This window comes from Corylus avellana, chromosome ca2, assembly GCF_901000735.1.
Source record: "Corylus avellana chromosome ca2, CavTom2PMs-1.0".
Taxonomy (NCBI): Eukaryota; Viridiplantae; Streptophyta; class Magnoliopsida; order Fagales; family Betulaceae; genus Corylus; species Corylus avellana.
Window position 1 is genome coordinate 996,640 of NC_081542.1, and position 26,023 is coordinate 1,022,662.

The 26,023-nt window shown below is 36.9% G+C and overlaps 3 protein-coding genes across 8 annotated transcripts in view; 2 read left to right on the forward strand and 1 right to left on the reverse strand.

Annotated features, from left to right (window-relative positions):
• Window positions 1-5,266, forward strand: part of LOC132172432 (WD repeat-containing protein 55) — a 5,713-nt gene extending 447 nt beyond the window's left edge. For 2 of the 3 annotated variants that reach the window (XM_059583934.1, XM_059583933.1), the window contains exons 2-13: window positions 840-1,104; window positions 1,198-1,285; window positions 1,377-1,562; window positions 1,662-1,704; window positions 1,810-1,866; window positions 2,400-2,491; window positions 2,647-2,695; window positions 2,788-2,834; window positions 2,950-3,023; window positions 3,429-3,484; window positions 3,955-4,075; window positions 4,838-5,266. In XM_059583934.1, coding sequence (XP_059439917.1) covers window positions 912-1,104; window positions 1,198-1,285; window positions 1,377-1,562; window positions 1,662-1,704; window positions 1,810-1,866; window positions 2,400-2,491; window positions 2,647-2,695; window positions 2,788-2,834; window positions 2,950-3,023; window positions 3,429-3,484; window positions 3,955-4,075; window positions 4,838-4,899 — 1,068 coding nt within the window. In that variant the 5' untranslated portion in view covers window positions 840-911 and the 3' untranslated portion in view covers window positions 4,900-5,266. Of the gene's footprint in view, window positions 1-377; window positions 517-839; window positions 1,105-1,197; window positions 1,286-1,376; window positions 1,563-1,661; window positions 1,705-1,809; window positions 1,867-2,399; window positions 2,492-2,646; window positions 2,696-2,787; window positions 2,835-2,949; window positions 3,024-3,428; window positions 3,485-3,954; window positions 4,076-4,837 lie in introns of all 3 variants that reach the window. The other variant, XM_059583935.1, reaches the window with a different exon arrangement.
• A 1,252-nt stretch (window positions 5,267-6,518) lies between these two features.
• On the reverse strand, window positions 6,519-12,168 carry LOC132170400 (ubiquitin domain-containing protein DSK2b-like). 4 transcript variants are annotated; one of them, XM_059581379.1, is made up of 8 exons: window positions 11,665-12,168; window positions 9,857-10,630; window positions 9,147-9,358; window positions 8,899-9,012; window positions 8,494-8,552; window positions 7,668-7,696; window positions 7,087-7,179; window positions 6,519-6,987 (listed from the first exon to the last, which is right to left on the reverse strand). In XM_059581379.1, the coding sequence occupies exons 1-8, from the start codon at window positions 11,894-11,896 to the stop codon at window positions 6,839-6,841; spliced, it is 1,662 nt and encodes a 553-aa protein (XP_059437362.1). In that variant the 5' UTR covers window positions 11,897-12,168; the 3' UTR covers window positions 6,519-6,838. The 4 variants fall into 4 exon arrangements, with proteins under 4 accessions (XP_059437362.1, XP_059437360.1, XP_059437363.1 ...); XM_059581377.1 differs by having other exon boundaries at window positions 9,147-9,361; window positions 11,665-12,167; XM_059581380.1 differs by having other exon boundaries at window positions 7,087-7,176; window positions 11,665-12,160.
• A 5,791-nt stretch (window positions 12,169-17,959) lies between these two features.
• LOC132172756 (uncharacterized) lies at window positions 17,960-25,425 on the forward strand. Its single transcript, XM_059584321.1, has 15 exons — window positions 17,960-18,184; window positions 18,277-18,373; window positions 18,563-18,676; window positions 19,144-19,241; window positions 19,348-19,431; window positions 19,580-19,725; window positions 19,879-19,951; window positions 20,066-20,111; window positions 20,233-20,342; window positions 20,700-20,807; window positions 20,892-20,945; window positions 21,353-21,414; window positions 22,174-22,486; window positions 24,334-25,217; window positions 25,306-25,425. The coding sequence occupies exons 1-14, from the start codon at window positions 18,107-18,109 to the stop codon at window positions 25,180-25,182; spliced, it is 2,232 nt and encodes a 743-aa protein (XP_059440304.1). The 5' UTR covers window positions 17,960-18,106; the 3' UTR covers window positions 25,183-25,217; window positions 25,306-25,425.
• Window positions 25,426-26,023: the final 598 nt, after the last annotated feature.

The following is a 26,023-nucleotide window of genomic DNA, read 5'->3' on the forward strand; positions in this document are numbered from 1 at the left end:
AAAAAAAAAAAAAAAAAAAGTCGAGCTCGAGCAGCAAAGTCAGGCTCGACTCGAGCTCGAGCCTGGCCCAAAAATAAACGAGCCGAGCCTGGACAACCCAAGCTCGGCTCGTTTACACCCCTAGCGGGGTCTCTCTCTGTTTCGTGGTCGCTTCTCTACGCTCATTACTTGTAAGCAAAAACCTTTGTTTTTCTGTCATGTTTAGAGCTAGTTGTCAATTCTCCGAGGTTTCTAACGTTTTGTTTTCAGTTTGTGTGTTTCTGTTGCCCATATTTCCCTTATAATTTTGTTTATTTTATGTTTACTGTTTATTTCGAGTTATGGGATGTTCAATTTTGCTTTATCGAAGCTAAAGTTTGTGCCTTTATGGAGCGTAGTCATGTGAGAATTTACTCAAAAAGTAGTACCCTTCTATTTGGGTTGCTAACAACCGTGGATTGGATACCCAGAAGAACTGTAGAAGATTTCAAAGTCAAATCTCAATTTATGTCAGCTTGCACATTAATTCCATAGCAGGTATATACATATTGTACGGCAGTGAATATACTTGAACAAATTAAAAAAAGAAAAAGAAGTATGTGTGAAACTGTAGTTTTAGATGAGGAACTTCCAAAAGCTGTAAGACTAACCAAATGAGAAAGTTGGGTGGGTTTTGATTGCTAGAATTGGTATTTGTTCATATCCATCTAATTCTCAATGCGCTCACGAGTAGCCCATGTAATGTCCCAATCAGGCCATCCATCTGTTTGTCACTTCTGTATTCTGTATTGAACCCTAGTAGTGTAAAATTGACATTTAATTTTGATCCTTAAACTTTCTTTGTATGTTGGCTGATGCAGCCGACCTCTCTGCATTTGCATTGAATTAAGGAATCGAAGTTATTGTGAGTGACGGAAAAGGAAAAGGAGAAGATGGAGATAAACTTGGGAGGACTTGCTTTCGACATTGATTTCCATCCTTCGAAAGAACTCGTAACCACTGGGCTCATAAATGGGGACCTTCACCTCTACAGTTATGCTGCTAATGCCTTACCGCAGAGGCTGTTGAAAGTTCGCGCACACACCGGGTCTTGCAGAGCTGTTAGATTCATTGAAGGCGGAAGTGGTAATATAACATATGCCCTTTTTCTCTCATATGTATCTGTTTCTATGTATGGCCTAATGGAGTGAGTAATGAGAAATGTGGCATGTGTGTTAGCAATTGCAACTTGTTCTACGGACTGCTCAATTCTGACCACAGATGTGGAGACTAGATCACCCAAACTTCGTCTTGAAGATGCCCACGGGTGGGTGCTCTATATATTCTGCATTTTGTTATGTGCTACTTCGTTGGTCTTGCTAAGATGTATGTGTGCGCTGTTATATATTATGTGGCAGTGATGCAATCAATAGATTGATAAACTTGGACAAGACAACCATAGCCACGGGTGACGATGAAGGGTGTATCAAGGTGTGGGATACCAGGCAGCGTTCTTGCTGCAATTCTTTTGATGCTCATTGCGATTACATTTCTGATATCACTTTTTATTCTGAGGGCTCCAAAGTCAAACTCTTGGCAACTAGGTACTTGTCTCGCTCAATCACCCTCTCTTTTACCATCTTCTTTTTCTTTTCAATGCCACTAGTATGTAAAACTCTAAACTAGCGTGTTCGCTTTTCAAGTGGTGATGGGACACTTTCTGTTTGCGATCTTCGAAAAAATAAAGTAAGCTGCTTTGCAATTACGCTCTTGGTCAATCTATTTCCAAATTGTTGAATACGCACTGCTTAAATTACTTTGGATTAAACTTGTTCTTTGTTGATTTTACAGGTCCAAGCTCAGTCTGAGTTCTCTGAAGATGAGTTACTCTCCGTTGTTATCATGAAGGTAACTTTTCTTCTGTCTTTCAAGTGCTGCATTCTACTCAATTTTTTTCTTGTTGGACGATGGGTATTGTGATCCAGTGCTGCATGGTATGCACAAATTTAGTGTTAAATGTTGAAAAACTGGGTTAATTTACTCTTCTTTGTCTTGCTTTTCTACTGGACATGTTTCTCAAGCTCTATATATGTCTTCCACAAAAGTCATGGGGAACGTGAATTGTCTTGATTATGACAAAGTTAATTAGTAATTGTAAATAGCTCAAGGGGAATGAGGATCATTGGAATATAGACTCAACATATGGCATTTTAAGATATTAATTGCATACTCCTCATTATGTTTCACTTGCAGTGTCCTCCACAAGTCTTTCTTTTGGGCGGGGGGAAGAAAAGGAAAGAAATGTTTATTTACGAACTGGATGACTTAGAAAGGAAAATCATATGATGGTTCAGATGATTTTAGTAGATGATTCAAAAGAAAGAGATTGTTGAGATGTTTATTGTTTTTAATATTTACTTTATTTTTTCTATGCTGGTCAGAAAAATGGTCGGCAAGATGATTGGAAAGTCGTTTGTGGATCACAAACTGGAACTCTATTACTGTATTCATGGGGATGCTTCAAGGATTGCAGGTATATTATATTTATTGAATATCTCCAAAAGATGGATAAGTACCTCAATCTGTTAGAGATGAGAAAACTCTGTCTCTCTTTCTCCCTCCCAACTATTCACTTATCCCAAACAAAAAAAACTATTCACTTTTTGGCCGGGTGACTCTTATTTTCAGTGATCGCTTTATTGGTCTCTCTCCGAACTCTATTGATGCATTGTTAAAGGTGAGTAAGTGTCACAACTATTTTAGCATAACTTTCTTTTCATCTTATCGAGGATATTGCTTTATTAAAACGTTTTAAATTCACTGTGTTAGCTTGACGAAGATACAATCATCACTGGATCCGAGAATGGACTCATCAGGTGAGAAGTTGTGCAGTATATGTCAAATTATCTTGTTCCACCTGTTTATAATAATTAATGTAATAGTTCAACTGTTTCACGCCTTCCCTAAAACTTTCATGTATTTTTCATTTAGCCTGGTAGGCATATTACCCAACAGAATCATTCAACCGATTGCGGAGCACTCAGAGTATCCCGTGGAGCGCCTTGGTAATATATGCTTCTTTCTCTTGTGAGATGCTAACCTTGGTGATATATGCTTCTTTTTCCTCTGAAATAGTTAAATGAACTAGTTAATAGAATTTGTGATTTGTATTATCTTTTACTAAATAGTTATGGCAGTGGATCCATCAATGGTTGGCCTAATACTAGGATGTATGTTGCGCTCACAATTTTGTTGCACTGTATCTGCCACCTATAAAATTGTAAAATTTTGTTGATTATTTTTGATAAACTGGTGAATAGTTTTTCCGATTACATTTCAGATTCTTTTGTGTAATTTGTAAATTATGTCATTGGAATCCTCTCCTTAATCTTAGATATTCTCATGCTGAGCTAATGAGCTTTGATCACCATTGGAAGTTATTTAACCTTTGATTTTGCTTGGTATTGTAGCTTTTTCATACGATAGAAAGTTCCTTGGCAGTATAGCACATGATCAGATGCTGAAGGTGTGGATCTCTCTCTCTCTCTCTCTCTCTCTATATATATATATATATATATATAAGTGGTGTAAGACCTGCAGAGAATTTGGTAAACATAATGATCAGTCAACTCTTCATATGGTTGTGTGCATTACGTGTGAAGATGACAAGAGAAGGGATTAAGTTAATTGGAAATTCATATAGGGCAGCAGTTTCTCGAAGTATTTCAAAAAAAAAAAAAAAGAAAAAAAAGAAGGGCTGTTCATTGAGCTTTTATGAGGGCCCTGGTCAAATGGGTTCTTATCTGACCTAATGGTTCAGTGTGTTATGTTACATTGTAGTTGTTGTTGTACTATCTTAGGCAACAAAAAGTTTGTCAAAGTAACGTTAATTTTATTTCAAACTAGTTGCTTTAACATGCATGAATACATATTTGAAAGATGATGCTGTACGTTATTATAAGCTTCATAACAACTCTACTTTTTTGTTTCATGCAGCTATGGGATTTGCATGATATATTGCAAGGTTCTGGAAAAACTGTACCAAGTCAACCTGCTAACGCAGACAGTGATAGTGATGAGATGAAAATGGAAACTAGTCTTCCAGAGAATAATAAAGGTATTCCTGGTCTCTTGCAGAATTTCATGTGATCAAATATATGTGACTTCTTTCACCTATTGAATGATAGTGTGTTAAGCAATATTGCTGGATGAGTGGCCTTACATATATTGCTTCAATGATTCTTTACATACTTCATTAGAAATTATTTTAATCAGATTTATTTTCAACAAATTCATTTAAATATTATTCAAACACATCTCCTCAAGGATTTGATAAAATAAGATTTTCCTGAATAGTCATGTTCTAATCACTATTTAGGGGTGCAGGGGCCGGGGCTGGGGCTGCAGCCTAAAGCTTTGTACACTAGTATCCATAGTTGTATATAAAGCTCAATGAATCCCCATACAATGTGTTGGTTTTTCTGGCCACTGGTTAAATCAGTCAAGCTGGCTCAGATGTTCTTACATTTAGATATGGTTGCTTGGGTCACTGAGTGCATATGCATTTGTGACAGATTTAGAAGCAAACAATAAGTACGGTCATTCACTAGGAGTTAGGATTTGATTGTTCGATAAAAATTGTAAGCCACACGTGCTTTATAATTTGCAATTCAGGTTGCTGTATTTTTCATGCATCTGAACAGCTCTTAACTTTTTCCTAGTGCGTGTTTGGATGGTGGACATAGTTGAACCTGATAAATGACAATTTTGGCTTGTCTTTCAAATGCTATATAAATACTTTGGGCCACTTTTATCTCTTTTTGGTCCTTTTTGCGTTTACGATGTGAAGTGTATTTGATTTATTGTTTCAATCTCTCAGGTACCAAGAGAAAAAGTGGAAATGTTTTTAGCAGTTCAAGCAGTTTTTATGCAGATTTGTAGGTGGATGGTGCCACAGACATTTTCTTATTCATTTCAAGTTCAATATATAAGAATTTTTACGGAAGATTTCTTTCAGAATCCCATTGTGGCCTTCAGTTCAGTTCGTATCCTGATGGCTGAGCAGTGTTTACCAAGACACTTTGGTTGATCTTTTATGAGAGGATTATGAAGTATTTAATTTTGGTGTATCCTTTTCTTTTTAAGTTTGTATGTGGGAGGATCTGAGAGTATTATCTTGTGTTTTATTATTATTATTTTTATGTTTTTCTGCTTTTTGCCTCCCACATAATCCTCTGAGATAATATACTGGCAGAAATTGTTCTGAGATAATACCATATTATGTAAAATTCTCATTTTTGATTCTTAATATTTTGGCACTGGCTCAAGATCATCCTCTCCACCCGTCTCCCTAGCCATCAACCAAGAAGACATCCATACCTTGAGCATATCAATATCTGGCGATCTTCTTCCAAAGCTGACAAACTGGAACCCCGGTGTCCCCCCCACCCCGCAAAAAGAAAAAAACAATTTTGTTAGAAAGAATATTTTTAGAGGTGTTTTCTTCTCTCAAAATAATTTTCGTGTCAGTACCCCTTAATTAAATTCCTAATTCTATACCTGTAAGAGGAAATTAGATTTGGGGAAGGAAAGGAAAGGGAATGGCGGCGACATAAGAGGGTGAAGGGGTGCAAGAGAAGGTAGTAGAGATGGGTGAGAGGGTGGTGCGATGGAAAGGACTAAGGAGGCTAGATTTATGGAATTGGAGGTTAAATATGAGGGACTAAAAAGTCTAAAAAAAAACTGAGGGGCAAAAGTGGAGACGGGTGGCAGAGGGGAGAGACGGAGAGGGTAGCCAAGCTTGGAGAAGGGGGAAGAGGGGTTAAAGGGGACAATTAAGTTGCTATTTACTATAGCGCAAAAGGTTTTTGTTAGCGTGAAGTTAATTTACTGGAGGAGAAAGAGTGATCATGTTAGCCTATTTAGCTAATGTACGCGAGACTTCGATTCCATACCTTAATCTAGTTATCCAGAGAAGCAGAAAACACTTCGTTAAGGGAGAGGGAGAGAAAAAAGTAGGTATAGTAGTTCAAAGTGAAGAATTGTATAAGGTTGCCTTGTGGTTGTGGCATGATACCAATTCCCCAAGCCGAGTTGATTGCCATTGAAACTTGAAAGGGCTCATCAACCCACCTTGTGTGAAATATCTCAAGACCGTTTGGCAACCAACTCTTTTTCCTTTCCTTTTTCCTCTTAAGAAATAAAAAAAAGAAAGGGTCAAACTCCTTTCTCCACCTTAACCAATTCTTATTACTATTCCAAAACAATAAAAAAAAAACAAAACAAAACAAAAAATAGAATAGTTAGCCAAACACACCCTATAGATCAGGCAGCCCTCATAGGCAGCAGAGCCTACTTGCCCTGAGCAAATAGGCTCTAAACCACAGACTGCCCAGGGCAAGTGGGTCTGACCTCTTCGTCTTCCTCGTTTCCACAAAATTCAGACAATCACTAAGCGACAACAGAACAAGTACAACAAAGAACCAAAAATTGGCATTGCAGAAGTACGAATCACCAGCTGGTGAGTATAATTTGTCATTAAAAAAAAAAAAGGAAGAAAATGATAACAATTATAACAAAAATGTCATAAATTCCAATGTAGTCGATAAATGTGGCAAACAATTCATATCATCACAAGTCGCATCTTAACATTAAGAATGTACAAGAAACTCGGGCCTGCCAGACCCCTTGAGAGAGAGGGAAGTCCAATTTTGATAACCTACACCAATTTTATAGCTCTTGCTGACATAATTTGGATATAATTCAGACTTATTTGTACCCAAGATGAGTGCTTGAATACAACTGAGGCCCTATGCGACCAATCTCAGAACTCAAAATGGCAGACGCTAATCAGATAAAAAGGGATAATAACTATACGAAACTACTGGCCCAAGTTCCCCAAAAGTCGCTCCACCGCAGCATGAACATTACCTGCAGTGGCAATCAAGGCCCGTATATTCTCTTGTGTGTCAAAGAAACCCATTTCTTGAAGCTGCGACAGCTGAGTAGCATAGAGTTCTTCTGGCGGCACTGGAAAGATAAACAGAAAGATCCAACGCAAATGGTAGTAAATAAAGATATCCATCAAGGAAAGAATAAAGAAGAAAAGAGAAAGAAGAGTATAGTAACCATTAGATCTATTAGGAACAGCCAGGCTGCCAGCCCCGAGTCCACCAAACATGTTCATCAACATCTCCAACCCAGTGTTGTTCAATGGTCCTGCTATTATGAGGACATTAACAGACCACCCATAGCAAAAGCGATTACATAAATTGTGGGGAAGAGAAAAAAAATTGCCATATCATACAGCAACAGAACTTCCTAAAGCAGAACTTTACAACACGATGGGTTTGATAATCCTTAAGGAAATGACGACAATAAAACCAACTACCTCCATTTATAGCCACAAAAACAATCTTAACAAATTCCTTGTTATAGAATTGAAATAGAACTCTCTACTGACTCAGAATTTAACATTCAGAAACATTTAGCTCTAGGAGGTACCCCGTATAACTCAGGAAACCCAATTGTATAGGCAGATGACCAACTGATGTGATAATGTAGCTATATTTTGGAGGTTCCTGAGAGGGACCGATAATTTGAGGACATTCCCACACACGCACTATACTCCTAGAGTTACCGATCATATTATCATACTAATAGAAGACTGGCCAAAGAAGCCACAGAAGTTCAAAGATTCACTTGCATACCTGTACCTCCTCCAGTCTGACCCTGTTCCCTGCAAAATGCAACAAATCAATAGAAAACTAAGAGCAGAAATCAATTATTATAACTAATCGAACAAAGCAATACATTAACTATCATATTGCATTTTTTAAAGGAAAGAATCTTTGAGTTTGGAGAGGTCCCCAGTTTGTCTAGTATGGAGCATTTAGAAAAAGAAAACACTAAAACTATACTTCCGGTCTTTGAAATTTGGGGTAATTTCTAGTTTAGTCCCTAGAATTCAAAGACTTCTAATTTCATCTTTAAAACTTTTAATTTTGAGCAATGTACTCTATTTTTCCAATTAATGACACCATTACAAAAATTGATCATGTGGCAAACATTGAGAAAAGCCACATTTGCTCAAAATAAAAATTCTCTAGCGAAGTTGGGACTTTGTAAAATCTAAGGATCAAATTAGGAATCTACCAGGGAGCAGGTAGGAATTCAGTCTAGTGGGGGTTGAGTTAGACTGGAATTTTTTTTTGAGGGAGCCACCATTGATAAAATGACAAAAATGTCCCTAAAATTTTTGTTTTCCCAAATTTTTGGAAATATATATATATATATATATATATATATATATATATATAGTCTAGCCAAATTTTAGCTGTTCATACTCTTATGGCTTTAAGGCATGGCTTCTTCTACTTCGCATCTTTTCAAAATTTCTTAGATAACCATTGTTGATCTTCCTTTTAGGAGTTCCCACTTATAAACTTTGTGCTTACCTGTTGCACCTACTTTTGGCACTTTTTTTTTAGTGTTCTTACTGATCAACAAAAGAAAACGAGCAATGTCATCACTTACTGTGTTGACTGCTGCTGACCAAGCCGAGACAGAAGAGCTTGTTGAAAAGTCAACAGTTGCTGCATGAGAGGGTAGAGAGAGAGAATAAAAAGCAAACAAAAATCAATGAGTGGGCTTCCGCTTCTCACCATAGAGAACTTATATTTCAGAATTAATGAAGCAGATAAACAGGCACTACTTCCCAAGCCAGCCAGCACTCATGCAATGCGAGTCTAGATACTGTTAGTAAACTAGTAGCAGAAATTTCAAAATACTCAATGGCATGCCAGAATTATAAATTAATGTCTCTACATGAACATATGAAAATGTGAATGTGGAAATGGATGGGAATGCGTCATTGTGCATGCATGTGGGTGGGGGTGAGGGTGTCAAGAGAGAGAGCAGGTGAAAAACTTTAATATGTACCTGCATTGTATCAGGAGAAGTCAACTGGCGAAGAACTTCTGGGTTCTGCATCATTTCCCTAAGTTGAGAATTGGAATCAAGGAAACTGCGCATCTGGGGATTGAGAGCAATAATCTGAAAATTGAGTGATGTTAGAGAAACAAGTTCACCTGAAGCACAACTTATACTGAATGACATGGTGAAGCAAATAATATATCATTTGGTGCTGATCTAGTGAGATCCTGAATAGTAGTATAATAACTAAATACCTGATTCATATATTGAGGGTTGGAAAGGATGCTTTGCATCATCTGCGAAATAGCTGGATTTTGCATCAACTGATTGACTGAAGAAGCATCCGGCATTGTACCAAGCATGCCTTCAAGCCCCGGAAGACCAAGCCCACCTAAGCCAGCAGGTGCCTGTGCCCTAGCATCCCCAATAGGAGTTGACCTCGTGGTGTTTGTTTGGACAGCTCCAGCTGCTAGATTCACATTATTGTGTTACCTATTTATTGGTATTCAATATATTTGAACGCTAGAAAACAAAATCGGTACAAATAAATCTCATTTTGGGTCAGCTGAAGAAAAACGTTAAGAGTACTTTCAGAAACATTTATAGATGATTCTAAATGGGCATCTCACTAAATCACTAAGAAATTAAATACCATGTTACAAAGCACATATGCAACTTCTTCATATATTGGTACCATAATTTGTCAAGGGGATAATTCAAGACAACAAATTAAATATAAGGGATTAAGGCCGAAGTTTATAGCTTTCTGAAAAAGTTACAAACATGTCTCTTTCTGCCATTTGTAGATTAGTTTTATTGCAATATTACTATCAGAAGGATGAGACCATAAAGGTTCAATCTTATATGCTTCAAAACCAAAACTTCCCCAATAATAAGTTTTTACAGCTGCACTACTTCAATACCAGAGTATCATGAAGAAGAAGAAAAAAGAGTGAAATCTTACTGGCAGTAGCTGTCCAAGGATTTGGAAGTGGGTTAGTATTGGGAGCAGGAGAACCAGCAGCCGTCTCAGAACCAGCGGTTGGTGATGTACTTGATGGATTTATGGCCTGGTCCCCACCTTGGGTCCCCAAAAGAGCTGCAAATGGGTTCGCATTATCGTTTCCGGTATTCCCAGCCATTGTCGTTGCATTCAGGAATGGCTCTTGAACATTTTCATACATGCGCCTCAGCATATTGAATCCCTCAGGAGAAGATTCAATATTGCTCATTGCTCTGTCAGTGTTGCGCATCATCTCACGCATGAGCTCTGGGTTTCTTGCAGCTTCAAGTGTCTGACGGAGAGTGCTGGGATCATTAAGTACATGTGCTAGCTCAGGGTTTTGATCAATGATTTCACGCATTTGAGGATTACTCATAATCAAGTTCCGCATTATATCGGGGTTATTCATTAGGTTTTGAACAACAGGCATATTCATTATTTCTCTCATTATGTTTGGGTTCCGAGTCAGCTGTTGTTGCACCTGTTCAAAATCTGGAAACCCAGCTCCAAACAAACCACCAGCACCACCATCCATCCCATTAATACCGAGTCCAGGAAGTAGTGAAGCTCCAAAACCAGCTCCTCCCATTGCCTCACCTTCATTTGAACCAACACTTCTAGTATTACTTTGAGTGGTAGTTGGACCTCCCGGATTGGTTCCACCAGCAGCATTGGCTGGTGCAGCAGCTGGTGCAAAACCACGAACTAAGTGGACAGTATGATCTGCCTCCAAGCCTATAAACCACAAACAAAAAAGATGGTCAATTCAACAAAGATCTCAAGAGTAAAACTCTTGAAAATGGACAGTTGTACCCTTTAGTCTTTAACCAAGGTTCCATGACTTCCTATCTTTCCATCTCTAGTTCAATAGATAAAATATACAAATTCTCTGTGCTGGCTACAATCAAGTATTTCATATATAAGACCTGCAATAAAACTCTTGAAAATGGACAGTTGTACCCTTTAGTCTTTAACCAAGGTTCCATGACTTCCTATCTTTCCATCTCTATTCAACAGATAAAATATACAAATTCTCTGTGCTGGCTACAATCAAGTATTTCATATATAAGACCTGCGATTTACCCAAAAAAATTAAGCAATCTAAACTAGCAAGGCTTATAAGCAAATAAATCAAGCAGGTTTCCCACACTAATCCTACAATCTATACAATTTTCCAAAAAAAAAAAAATCAGAAATGTATCATTTGGCCCTTCTTTTTTTTTACCAAGTGATTACAAGGAAATCCAACAAAAGCCCATTTCCCCATATAATTTCAGACCGGTTGCCTCCTTTAGGATTCACTGTAATTCAATCCTCGGTTTAGGTCGTTTTAGCCAGGGCATAAACCCCTCATATCCATAAGACCCCACCATGCCTGCTAGATAACCATTACATATAATTTCTGAAATAACATTACATACATTCTCAATCCAAATAACAATAACACTCCCTAATGAGATCTCCAGACTAGTGCCTCGAGAAATCATAAAATATCGCATTGAAGTAATGAAAACGCTTCTCTATATGTGTATGTGATTGCTTCCTGCTCAAGTTTTCTATAAATGGAGAATATCCCCTAAACCTTTCTCTGGTAACCTAATATGAGAACAAAACTTGATACCCAAGAAGCAATTCACTGCTATTCCTCAGAATTCGATCAGCCAGCAAACGCCCAAAATCATCATCGTATTCAACAAACTAAATCATGCATTCTTCATAAACCATAAATAATAATAAGATCGATCAGAAACGGAGAAACGGATACGTACCGTAGCTTTGAAGGGTCTGATCGTCCTTGAGGATCCGACCCTTGTAAATCAGCCTCTGTTGATCTGACGGTATATCGCACTTCTGGGCCAAAGCGTCCTTGAACGATCCGACGGTGGAGTCCAGCCCAATCTGGACGGAAAACTTCGAGCCGTTGGAGCACCGCACGTTGACGGTGACTCCCTCTCGACCGCTGGATTCGGTTCCCTCCTCCGCAGCTCCATCACCCCCCATAGTCTCCCACCCCCTCTTTAAATTAAGGAAAAAAAAAACAAAAGAGAATTAAAAAAAAAAAACGAAAATTATAGATCGACGATGAACAAGGTATTGGAAACCCTAACCCTAGAAAATTGTGAACTAGATGAAGGAGAGAGATTTAATAGCTACGAGAGAGAGGTGTTTGTACGGAGAAAATGCAGAAATAGAGAAAAAAAGAAGGAAAAAAATTTGAGGTGAACAAAACTATTATATACTTGTAACAAGGGAGGGGAATCGGAGGTGACTTATAGCCCACCCAAGCCGGGAAAGCATAAAGCGGGTGCGAATCTTAAGGCCCACGAGCCGAGCCGCGAGCCTGTCTGTCTCAAAACTCTCCAGGTTGGATGGGGGGGTTGAGTTAATTAGGAATCCAACCGCGATCTTTTTTTGACACGTGTAATCCCTTTTTTTCTTTTTCCTTCTCTTTTTCATCTCTCTTCGTTCTATTTTCATGCCACGACCTTTGACAAATTGCCTCCCAGTCCCAAAGAAAAATAAAAAAAGGATTTATTTATTTATTTATTTTTTAAGACCAATTATAATATTAATTTTACCCCATGGGTTAGTCTACACTGATATAAAAAAATTGAATGATAAATTTGTAAAAATGTAAATACATATTTGTATTAAATATCAAATAATGTGTGAACTGTTGGATTCTGAACGATCGTAGGATCTTGTATAATTAATCTCAGGAAGGATTTCTCCCGTTAGGGTGGAAATCCTGTGGAGATCAAGAGACCTTGAACACACATTCTGTACGTAATAAAACCATTGTACGTAAGATTGAGATAGTGTTTGTGTTCTCATGGGACTCTATTTATAGAGTCCCAACTTAACTCCTGACCAAAAGTTATGTCTCTTGACCGATTACCTTCACTGGAAGTTATATTACCTTCCTGTATATATTATACAATCTGGTGTGGGTATGACCACACTTATAATAGTGTGATCATCCTATGCACCTTCATCTCCCACTTGATCATACTATTATGATCGGTAATAAAACCCTAGTTATACATGTTTACCTTTGGTATCATAAAATATGTCAACTCCTTATATGCTAACGCTTGCAGACAATAATCAGATTATAACATCTTTAATGTATACACACTTATGTTATTTCATCCGATTGCACCTTTTTACCGTATGTGTCTTACTGACGACATACTAGTGGTGACTTTTCTTGCTATATAATCTAAGCAAATAACATTAATTATCCATAGTTGGGAATATAGTCCACACCCAAACTACAATTAATGATTTTTACATAGTAACCATATGTAAACTTGTATTGAATTTTTCATTCAATTTCTTATCTCCAAGGTTATCCCTATTTGAGATTTACATTGACACTTCTTTCCGATGACTATCGGTATATAGATACTATACCAAACTTAACATAATGCCTTTAAGTGGACTTTACACATTTATGTCTGTTTGTGATATCTATATTCACAAGTGTCATTCACCCAAGAATGTTCATTACATTTAATGAGGCGTAAGAAACGCATACCATCATTCATTCAAGCATTCCCTGAATCCTTCTGATTATGCCGTTTTTACCATTAGTTGAGCATGATTACCATGGTAGTAATAATTTTGCCCCATGCCAACTCTCATCTGTAAAACCTACAGATTGTCGTCAGATCATGACATGGCTATACGTGCGCACATTTTCGTCATCTTATCTGACCGCATCCTTTACCATATACTTCCTTACCGATAGTATATTAGGGATGACTTCATTTCGCTATCTCTCAAACGAATGACATCAATTCTCCATGGTTGGGAGTATAGTCCACACCCATTCCACAATTGACGACTTCAGTCGTACACAAAACCATGTGTCGATCTGCGCTAAATTTTTGATCAAGTACTTCCTTTAAAGCCATTATTCCTATGGTTTTCCTTGATACACCTTATTAGCGTCTTTTTACACTCTCTGAGCATAGATACTATCCAATCTCAACATAATGCCTTTCAACGGACTTTACATTTATGTGAGATGTAATATCCGTACCTCATTAGTGTCATCTGCCCTTAACTGACCAATTCTTTTCCCATTAGGTAGAAGTGCATAAAATCGTTCTTCCAGGCGTCCCCGGATCCTTCCGACTATGCGTCAACCCATGTAGCTCTCACCTAGGTGTATTTCAATCCCATTGTTGCTACATGCCCTCTGAATTTATCCAGAGGCAACCCCTTGGTCATAGGATCGGCTACCATCTCTATTAATGAAATAAATTCAACCTTTATTTCACATTTTTCCACTATATCTTAAATATAGTGATAAATTCTATCAATGTGTTTGTCTTTGGAGCTATGTGCTCCACTTTTTATTAAAGAGATAGTAGACTTATTATCACAAAACACATTTATTGGTCTACTAGGTATACCTAAATTAAATTGTCGACCAAAAATTAAATCAAGGCCAAATTACTTACCTCTGTGCCGCATGCAATATACTAAGCTCCATTGTGAACTCCGCAACACAACCTTGTTTCTTTCTGAAACCAAGAAACAACCATTCCACCAAATAGAAATATGCATTCACTTGTAAATTTTTATCATCTAAATAACCTTGATGCCATGCAAATATCACCGTATTTGCTTCACTGCCTGACAATGTACTCTAATTGGATTGAATTTGAAACATACTTATCAATCCAGTTGCATGACAAATATCATGTCTAATACTTGTCATAACATACATGAGGATGCCCATAGCCTGGGCATAGGGGATATTTTCATTTCTTTGTTATTATCTCCTCATTTATCGAGCACATAGTCTCTTTGCCCTTTGTAGACAAGTTTGCTCAAAACTTTACAATTCTTCAAATGGTACCTTTTGAACACTTTACCCAGATAATTTTCGATCCAAAAACAATAATCCTGAATTTCTCTATCCAGAAATTCTTGTACTAAGAACATGAGTGTCACTACCCATGTCTTTTTATTTTAAATTTGGATCTTGAGAATGCATTTTATTTCATTCACCATATCCAGACAATAACCAGCTAACAATATATCATTAACATATAATGGCTATATTGTTGACTTATCTTGGCACCTTTATGTGTAAACACAGTGATTTAACGAACTCATCTCATATCCTATTTCCAGTATAACTTGGTGGAACTTCAAATACCACTGTGTCATTATCACTTAGAACATAATGATCTTTGAGTATACTTGACGGTTGCCTTTATCTCTTACTCCCACTATTTCCATCACTTGCATCCACAAGTGATTGATCTTTAAACTTTCTTTTACTCCCACTGTTTTAAACATATGTGTCTTGTTCATCTTGTAATGGAGTATCTTGTAGTTCTTGACATTGAGGATCTACATTTTCTGAAAGTTAGATCATTTCCATAGGAGTAATTTAGTTGGCATTCTGAAGAAAGATAGCATCCCTATTTTCTATCAATCTTCTCTCATAATAATATATTTTGTACCCTCTATATAAACCAGTAGAGCTGTAGCCCTTCGAATCAGCTTTCCAATGGTTTTTAAACGGACCAAATCGGAATTAAAATGAGCCAGAACAAGATAGCATCCCAATCCGCAGTCACAGAGAAAACCAAACAACATAAACCCCACCGAGAGAAGCAATCCCTCTAGTTTCCAAACCCAGATCGCATGGGAAAGAAACCGTGTTCACAAAAGAGCGCCCAGATGAAGACGCCTTCAGGTCTACCCATTCTGCTTCCTCGCCGGTGACCAGCGACTCAGACTTGGCTTTGAGAGACACCAACATCTGTCGCTGTTCACCCACAAACAGATGCCAGACTTTCGATCTCGCGCATCTGCATGAGTATTTGCAGAATTTTCTTGATTCTCTTGATCCTCCACAACCTGGCTCTGATACCACTGTTGGATTCTGAACGATCGTAGGATCTTGTATAATTAATCTCAGGAAGGATTTCTCCCGTTAGGGTGGAAATCCTGTGGAGATCAAGAGACCTTGAACACACATTCTGTACGTAATAAAACCATCGTACGTAAGATTGAGATAGTGTTTGTGTTCTCATGGGACTCTATTTATAGAGTCTCAACTTAACTCTTGACCAAGAGTTATGTCTCTTGACCGATTACCTCCACTGGAAGTTATATTACCTTCCTGTATATATTATACAATCTGGTGTGGGTATGACCACACTTATAATAGTGTGATCATCCTATGCACCTTCATGAACCTTATCAATGCTTTGACATTTATACCTACGGAATTAGTTTATGGGATTGGATTTTTGGGATTCACTTACCCATTTGAATAAGCTCGATGAATTGAATACCACCACAATCCTAATTTTTTTTTTTTTTTTTTAATTTAAGATAATTTTATACTCGTATATTAAAAACATGAATGCCAAAAAAAAAAAAAAAAAAACTTTGAACAAACGGTTTAGCTACAAAATTGGGAAGTGCCTGGGAGTCAAATAAATTAATCCAGAAAAATTTTCAAACTGACGTGGCAGACAAAGAAGAGGAAATTGCATTTTTTAATTTAAAAGCCCTTGGCACGTCAGTTTCAAAATTTTCATTTGTTTAGCTCCCTAGCATTTCTTCACAAAATTAGTGTTTAATAGTTTAGTATAGTCAATTATATATGCATCAAATTATAAGCTTTTGAAGGTATAATATAAAGTTGTATATCATTTTGCTTTGATTATACATATGGTCAATATTAAAGGATATGCATTTCTTACAATTAGGTTATTAGAATTCTTTCAATTCATATTTTAAAAATATTATGTATTCTTTTTTCTTTTTAAACAAATTGTATTATTTATTGATAAAACATTAATTAAACTGGGACAGATTGTTCCTTATATACAACATCATAAATACAATTTGGAATTTTTTTCATCTCAAACGCTATTTATAACACACAAAATAACCTCTCTAACTATAGCATGAGCAAATGTGTTAACATCCTTTTTAACACGGTTAATCCTCAAAGATCTCAATTGTCACAACCTCGCTTGATTCCATCCATTTAAATGGCCAAATTTTCCTCTAACTTTTACCCGAGGCTTTAAACATGTAAAAAGTACATGAATTTTTGTTTAAAAAAATTTTAAAAATTGAACTAAATTACTGTTAAAGTACATGAAATGATAATAAATTACTATTAAAATATTAAAGAAAACATGTGAGATATGACACCTTATTAAACTAAGTTTATAGAAAATTTATGCCCAATTTTTTTGGAAAGGATAACCCAAATGATAGCTCATAGCTTCCTCTATAGTCTAAACTGAATTGACCCGAACCAATTGAAACTCTATGTCAAAGATTGAGATCTCTCAATTTGCAATCAGTCAAGTAATCTCAACGTGCCAAAGAGAGGAAAAATGAGTTAGAGAAATTAAGGTCAACTACCTAAAATATGATAAATGATGGTTTTTTTGTTTTTGTTTTTTTATGTACATACGAAGGAGGGGAATGAAGATTTAAACTAGTAATATCTGCTTTATGAAGTGTGATTTTTAGCCGATTGAGTTATTATTTGAAAACTATAAGGATGGTTAGATGGCTGCCAAAACAAGTTTTTGGAAGTGATACGACCACTTTTGACGTAATTTTATCTCAATATATTGAGATATTGATAATTTTTGATAGTTTAGGAGGACATTATTATAATTTTTTTTTTTTTTTTTGAAAGAGGACATTATTATAATTGAAAGTTCGTAAAGAATACTATAATTGTGTAGTAGGTGAAAGGGTAGGTGCACTTTACCATTTTTTTTTTTTTTTAAGTGGTCGACATTAAAAATTATATTAACTGTAATAAATAAGTGAAAACAATAATATTGTGAAAAAAGAAGAAGAAGCGGAAGTAGCTCAATCAGGTGAGGATCACGCTTTATGAAATGAAAATCATTAGTTCGAAACTCTTTTCATTTTTGTGTGAACATTTAAAAAAAATATAAAAATAATAATAATAATAATACTGTTCATGCATTTTAAGTGGGTCCGGCGGGCACGACTCGTCTCAAGACGGTAGAAGATGGCGCAGTGAGTGCTAAATGGGTCACAGCTATTGGCTTGTGAAGCGCTAGGTTTTAAGGACGCACGCCCACCCGCGCTTAGAACCAGAGAAGAATAGACCGCAGTGAGCTCACACTGAATAACATTGGCACACAGCGCGCCATCAGCCATGACTTTCAAGTTGTGATGGCAGTATCCCTGAGAGGCAACGGCAACGGCAACAGTGGCTTGTTACTTCGTCTCAAAGCCCTAATTAACTTACAGGTCTCCCTTCCCTCGGTTTTCATATCTTTCGTTGGTTTATCTGAGGCGTTTCTTCGAACAGTTACGTAACAATTTTTACTTCATCTGGGCAGATGTTTAATGGGCAAAGGTTCAACCACACGTCAGCCGAAGAGGGATTGCAAGCTAAATTCTACCCAGAGACGGGTTCTGATTCTGTGGCTCCTCGAGGTTTCCTTATATTTATTATATAGTTCTCATATATATTCGATTCAACACTGATATTCACTGTATCTAGCTAGTCATTTATAAAACTTAATATGCGTTTTGTGCGGGCATGATTTTCATTGACTGCTTTGCCATTCCTCGGATACGCTGTTTATGTATTATTAGTAAGGCTTGGTTTCAATGATTACTTAGGAAGCCACATTGACATGTCGAAGTGGAAAAAGTTAGATTCGAGGAAGTTTGGGATAGACCGTTCAATGATTCCGCTACCCTCTTGGACTGTGTTGAAAGTTCTTAGGAGTGGAGGTAACGTTTTGAAACTTATTTCCTTTGCGTATTAGATTTGAGCATTTATGTTTTATTGGCGTATGAGCAAAAAAGTAGATATTATTTCTAGCTCGGTGATGCTTGCCTGTAAATAGGAGAGGCAGTGGTTAAAAGGGTCGTTCTTGAACTACATGGATTTTCGGTCTAAGCTTGTGTTTGGAAGATAATGTATATTGTTAGACGGAAGAATGTTTTTAGGAATGTGTTATGTTTCAAGTTGTTTGTTAATGTATTTATCTTGAAAACAAAAAACAAAAACCAAAAGACAAAAAACTAAAACATTAACAAACATGACCTATAATCCCTGGCCGTGCCCTTGTGCCGCTCATTTTATGTTGACTCTGCTCCCATTTTATGTTGTGTTCTGCTTATGTTGTATTGGTATTGTTGGACATGAGTGTCCTTTATTTATAACAAGGTAGTTTCCTTTTCCTTACGATATGCAGGGTTTGAAGCCTATCTAGTAGGAGGATGTGTGAGAGATTTACTCCTAAATAAGATACCAAAAGATTTTGATGTGATCACCACAGCTCAACTTACGCAGGTTTAGTGACACCGATTTGGTTTTTGTTCTGATTCCTACACGTATGATGATGTGGCGGTGTGATGACCTTCAGATTCTTCTATTGTTTTTTAAAAACTTATTACAGATCAAGAAGCAGTTTCATCGTTCTATGATTGTTGGACGACGATTTCCTATATGCAGGGTGCATATCAAAGGGTCTGTAATTGAGGTTGGTGCAATTAGTAACTATATATGCAGCGATATAAGATTATTCCATATTACTCTCTGGTGTATAATAAACCATATATTCTGCAGTCCTGGGTTTAATATTCTATCTCAGTTTTCTTGTTTTACTTTCTATAATTTTTTTGCAACAGGTATCTAGTTTTGATACAGTGGCAAAACATACTGAAGAAAAAGAAAAAGAAAAAGATGTTATTTCCTTACAAATGCCAAGAGGCTGTGATGAGAAAGACTTCATCCGTTGGAGAAACTCCTTAGGTCGAGACTTCACTGTCAATAGGTAAGGTTTCTCTTTTTGATGCCTTTTTTTTTAGTGTTTTTGTTTATGGGTTTCAGGCTCAAAAGGTTCTTTTAGTGTCCTTGCTTATTTACTATGTGACTTTAGTTTGATGCTATTTTAACTCAAAATCTTATTTTGATTTTGTGGAAGCAGCTTATTCTTTGACCCTTTTGTCAATAAAATATATGATTACACAAATGGAATGGCGGACTTAAGATCCTTGAAGGTGACTCTTCATTTGCTGAGTTAATACAAGTCAATTTTAGTTTGAATTAATCTATTTCAAAGTTGCCGCTGGAAGTTTACTTAGATTTGATATTGTTGGGTGATGTGGACTCAGCTGCGAACATTGATCCCTGCTCATTTGTCATTCGAAGAGGATTGTGGTAGATATTTATTTTGTTAATTTGTCTATAACCTCTTTTAGCATCCTGATATTTGAAGCCATTGGCTGAACCTGGTATCAAACTAAATGACTCTGACCAATTATATCAATTGTTATTGCAGCAAGAATTTTGCGTGGCTTAAGAATTGCAGCTCGTTTGGGCTTATCATTATCAAAGGACACAGCGGATGCAATGCATAACCTTTATTCTTCTGTTCAGGGTTTAGCCAAGGTAGTTGCTGAAATTTAAACAAGATTAGTTTTTTTTTTTTTTTTTTTTTTTCTTTATAAGTGAACAATATATCATTAAAAAGAAGAATATCATTAAACAAGATTAGTATCCTGAATGAAACATGTCACTAAAAATTTATTGGGTGTTTGTGACATTTCTTAGTACCATCCCCCTTTCTGTTGTTTATGGCATTTTGTTAACCACCTATCGGTGTCCTTTTTATTTTTATTTTAAAGATGTGCTGTTTCTCATAAAAGCTACTTTATAGGAGCTCTTAGATGTACTAGCAAATGTAACTTTATGTTATCAACTTCTTCATCCTACTCCTTAATAAAATGACATTGTCTATATATACAGGACAGGATAATGTTGGAGTTGAACTATATGCTGTCTTATGGAGCTGCTGAACCTTCTCTCTGCTTGCTTCAGAGATTTAACCTGCTTAAAGTCATCCTTCCATTTCAGGTAAGTGGTTCTTGCAGGATCTGATTCACAACATTGTAATGATTTCGGTCATAGCTTACATCTAACTTGAAGTTTGTATTACAGGCAGCATACCTTAAAGAGGCTAAGGAATCTGTTAAGAGTTCCATTATGTTGATGGTAAGCTTAACTCTACAAGGAAGGAGTAAAACAAACTCTATATTATGTCATTATTTAGTTAGTGGTAAACATGCACCTATGGTATGAGATGTAGTATGAAATTGATTCAATCTTGGAATTATTTGATATCATGGAGTTAGACAGGAAATAATGGATATACTGGTAGATTGGCTAAGATACAATATGGAGTTGGAGTAATGTAACAAAAGCTGTTATGAAGTTCTTATTCAACTTTAGTCATTGTAGTAAACATTGTTTGCTCTGGTACTATTTGCGCCTGCTTGCGAATGATCTTTTGACTCTACTTTATTATGAGCTTAATTTGGCTTAGAATTTTTCAAGCCCAATTTTTTTTTCTTTCTTTCATGGTCTTACTTCTTAACGTGTCCTCTTTCTTTTTTGGGCAGAGATTATTCTTCCATTTGGATAAATTGGTTACTTGTGATCGGCCTTCTAGTTGCATTCTGTGGTGAGCCAATGATTTATTTTCTCTGTTATGAATATAAAACAATATCATTATGGTGTGATCATCATAAACTTGATTGGTGGGACATAGTTGCTTAACTTATTGAGTTATCTTGAATTCGAAAAAAAATTGAATAATTTTGGTCAAATGCCTTTTCACTTCAGCCTTGTAAAAGTCACTGTTGATAATATGGCAGATAATGTGGGAACCCGTGGAGGGTTTTATTGTGGGGATGTGGGTCTAGACAGGAAGTAATATGTAACAAGCTCTGGGAGAGACTTCAGGACCACCTAATGTAAGCCCTAGGCATGTGCGTCAAAACATTTGGAACTCTATGTTCTGTGTGATTGTTTTACCAATACACATGTTGCCTCTTCATTTATGTAGCAAACATCCAACCCTTGTGGATGATGATCTTTTAGTTCAAGAGGGTTGCTGGCTTCCTGTCAAAAAATGTTTTTACTTCCTGTTTAAATTATAGACACGTGGTTAGGAACTCATTTATACCTTACTGTAGATACAGAACAATCACTGGGTGTGAGCAGCAGTGGTATGTTGTTTTCGTTTAAGGGGGAAAAAAAAAAACAACTGGGTTATCCATGCGACTTTGTTTATTTATGAAATAGGTGCTTCATTTTTGAGCTTTAGTCTTGCATAGTCTGGTCTCAGATGGCTGATGTAACTGGTGGTTTTATATGTTTTTGTTTCTTTGCAACAATGGTTTTCCGTTTGGATGGGGTCATATTTTTGTTTATGGAACAGGATTGGATTGTTGGCTTTTCACTTGGCATTAGTAAACAACCCTCAAGAGGCTCTTGTGATTTGGGCATTTGCTTCTACTCTGTACTATGGAAACCGGGAGAAAGGTGTTAAATTTGCTAAAGAACATGCTCAAATGCATGTTAATTTTGTACCGGAGATCTCAGGGTCTTCTGATTTTAAATCAGATGAAGAAATTGCTGAAGGAGTTACTCTGTTAGCATCTTTGGTGCAGGATTCCATAGATGCGTTGACCAATAGAGATAGTCTTTTCGAATCGTTGCGCAGATACCCAACTTCTCCATGCTCTGGTTTTGTAAGTACATCTATTCCCGTAATTTATATTGCTAATAACCTCAAATATGCAGCATAATTAATCCAAGCATAAATATGCCAAATTTTGGTTACATTTGTCTGAGGTAATTCGAATCTGACATTGTAGGCCTCCCTTGGGGCACATTTGGGTTAATGTTTTGACTGCAGAGCCAGAAATATTGGTCTGCAATTCATCAGGAAAAAAGAGAGGGCAAAAATGATAACGCTGTAACTTGGGCAGGCTGGTCTGGGTAGGAGGTTGACCCACACTCAACCTTAGCTCTCCAGTCTTGAACCCTGACTTTGTCCAACACAACCATCAAACCATACAACTCAACCCAATCCTAGCTTGTGTATTATTTTTCGTAGTTGGGTTGTCTTCAACCTACCTTGTAATTCAGAATAGGTCAAGTTGATTTTTGATCTGGCTACCTTTTAATTCTTTATCTCGTACTCATCATTAAACAGCTAAAATTTCACAAAAATCAAGTGGCTACTGAGATATAAAATTAAGATTGATATGCTCCAAATAAAAAACTTAAAATGAAACATTATAAAATGAAATACATGTGTAAAACAATATATTTATTAGCTAATCACAAACAATCTAAAATCAATAGCTGGTGTACAATGATTTGAAATGTTAATACTTTTTTTGAATTATGGCATGTTAGGTTGGGCTAAGCCGCTAAGGGTTGGGCTATGGGTTGGGTTCATGGGTGGGTTTGGGTTGAAAGAGCTTCAACCCTAGGTCAACCTAAATTTAATTTATGACAGCATTTTTCAACCTAGATCCACCACCAGCTTGTAAATAGTAACCTAGCTTGGCCAAAGTTCAAGTTCGGATTGGATTCGTCTAGCTTAGCTTGCCCATTGCATACCTAAAAAATAAATAGGAAATCTGCAGACTTGATACCTCTATCTTTGCTTTTTCATCAGTGGATAAGGCAAATGCTTTGGTTTGTGTATAAGTAATAGTGTGGTTGATTTCATCTCATCTTATTCTATGAATGTTCGATCACGGTGTTACTGAGTCACATGATTGCGTAAATCTGATTGAGTGAAGTTGTCATCTCATTCTAACTTGTTACATGACTGATTCATTGTCACATACATACGCACAATGTGTTTCTTCATCATCATCAGCATAATTTTCCTGATTTCTTGTTAATGACTTTACAAGCACAGGTACTTGTCCTGTGTGCATGTATGAAATTTTTAACACAAACAAGTCATACTGTATAAGGAAGCTATCTAAATTCCAACCTGACCTCCAACCTATCTAAATTATCAACGTACTAACCTCATTTTAGGGTAAGTTAATACTTTAGGTTAAAAAGAAATCAAATTTGGATATGCTTGACTGTTTCAATAGTTGGCAATGGTAATGTGCCACATGTAATATGCGGGTCTACCCTGTACATCTACACAGCTGAAGGCCCGCATGTAGACGGGGCTGTTTTGATCAGTGTGCACTGATGGTCACAGCTGTTGCTTGTATTTCTTATGCCATAAATCTATGCCCATGTATCATGTTCAGGGGAAAACGGTGTTAAGACAAAGTTACTGAATGTGCAAGCTCACAGCCTATTTCCACCACAAACCTTTGCAGGGACTAGAAAAACTCTGCTCCAATTTTGACCCTATATTTAATGATTTACGCACCAGATATTTCCATTGTGGTTGCTTAGGTATGTTACTCAGTTACGCCTCACCGTCTCCTTCCGTAGTGGAGATACTTGTCTCAATGATTAACTTATCCCCATGGTTTCTTCCAGTAAACGTATGTGTATTACTTGTATGTAGTTCAGATGTGCACCTGATCTGATACAAAATGTGGTTCTTTAGGTATTTATTTCGAAGACAAAGGGGGATGATGTTGCTGAAATTTTCCGAGTGCTCTTGAAAGATATTGAGTCCTATAATAGTGGAAAAAATAATTTCGAGATTGATTACCAAAAGCTTGGGAAGGGATACGTGAACGAGACACGATTTGTTCTTGGGAAGATTATTTTGGAAACTATGAGTAGTGGTGTTGTTAAAGGAGGAATTGAGGTTGTCAAGGTGGAGAAAACTCAGCTGCAGCCAGATGTCAATGAGGAGAGTTGTCATCTGTCCCTTTCAGATCTCATGAAGCATCAAGTGTTGAAAGATAGAAAACATGAACGTGGCCTATCAACATCTAATCCTGAACTAAAGAATGAGATGGTGAAGAAACGGAAGTTTGTTGAGAAGAAAAGTAGTCTCTCCAAGCCGGAGGTGGCTATAATGAACCCAGAGAAAGTTGAGATAGTGGAGTACCAGGAGATGGGTAAGAAGCACCAGAAAATAATTGAGACATGTCAATCACCCCTGGAAGAAACAAATATGAAGCAGGGAAACGTGTTAGACGATCAAACTTGCCATTTACAGGAGCATGAGGTTACTATTGAAATGCAAGAGGATGTTGAGAACGATAAGTGCAAGGCTAATAGTAAGAGGCATTTGAAGGTTGTAGAGAAGGGGGAGCGCCTGCTCTCACAGGATAAGGTAACTAAGAAGCCTAAAGTAGTTGGCAGGAGTAAGATCAAGCAGAAAAAGGTGCTAGAGAAGAAACAGTTACAGTTCGCACCTCCGATGGTGGTCAGGGAAAAACAAGATGAAGTAGTGGTTAAGGAGAAAGGCAGTCGACCTCTATTGTCAAGCTTCTTCAAGTAAATTCGTCATTGTAAAATCTCAACAATTTTGGACAGGTACCTTCCCTACCCCCCCACCCTTTGGCCCTCCCCTTCTCTGTTCCTCTCTTTTATCTGGATGACTAATCTTTGCTTTTCTCTGCAGGTGTATGGAAACATGCTTCTCATTTACTTTTTAAGGTTATAATCATCAGAACTTTCAACTTTGTTTGGACGGATTAACAATTTTGAAATTATGAGTAGTATCAACACTTGGTTTTGGGTATATGGAATTAATGCCGTAATGACTTAGAGAAAACGTTAGTCGCATCTGCGTTATCACTCTAAAATTAGACTGGTACTAGTCCAATAACAATTGGTGCTCATTAGAATCACTTATAAAACTTAGTCACCTAGTAAGGAACCAATGTGAGGGACGTAACACTAATGAGTGCCTTAATAATCTACCAATTCTATGTGGGTTCATTATCTTCCCAATGTGAAACTAGGGTGTTACTAATTTCGTATTATGTTTTATTTAGATCATGTTTCAAGATAGTTGGTAGCATCAATGTTAAACTAACCCATTCGGTATGCCCAAAGAGTTGTGGGTTTTGGAAAGAAGGGGATGCTTGTTATGTATACATGGCTAAGGAATGAATGGCTTGACTTCATGGTTTTCTTCATCTTGTGCTTCTCTTCATATCAAGTGTAAATAAGCCACTCACCAGTTCTATTCAGGTGAATCGCCATATGATTCTTGCTGATTGTTCTGAACTAGATAGTTCTTTGGAAGTCCTTAACCTAATCTGTTGCTGAATCTCCCAATGTTAGTTCTGAACTGTTGGATAAATTGCATGATGTTGTGAATGGAAGTATCATAC

Bases quoted from the DNA above. Each gene is read 5' to 3' on its own strand.
- LOC132170400 (XM_059581377.1), bottom strand. From the start codon at position 11,896: ATGGGGGGTGATGGAGCTGCGGAGGAGGGAACCGAATCCAGCGGTCGA. The intron at 9,362-9,856 runs GTAAGATTTCAC...ATGTGAATCTAG, and splicing joins TCCTTGGACAGCTACTGCCA to CAGCTGGAGCTGTCCAAACA. The intron at 9,013-9,146 runs GTATTTAGTTAT...CTCAATTTTCAG, and splicing joins ACCCTCAATATATGAATCAG to ATTATTGCTCTCAATCCCCA.
- LOC132172756 (XM_059584321.1), top strand. From the start codon at position 18,107: ATGGCAGTATCCCTGAGAGGCAACGGCAACGGCAACAGTGGCTTGTTA. The intron at 18,677-19,143 runs GTAACGTTTTGA...TACGATATGCAG, and splicing joins GAAAGTTCTTAGGAGTGGAG to GGTTTGAAGCCTATCTAGTA. The intron at 19,952-20,065 runs GTGACTCTTCAT...ATGTGGACTCAG, and splicing joins CGGACTTAAGATCCTTGAAG to CTGCGAACATTGATCCCTGC.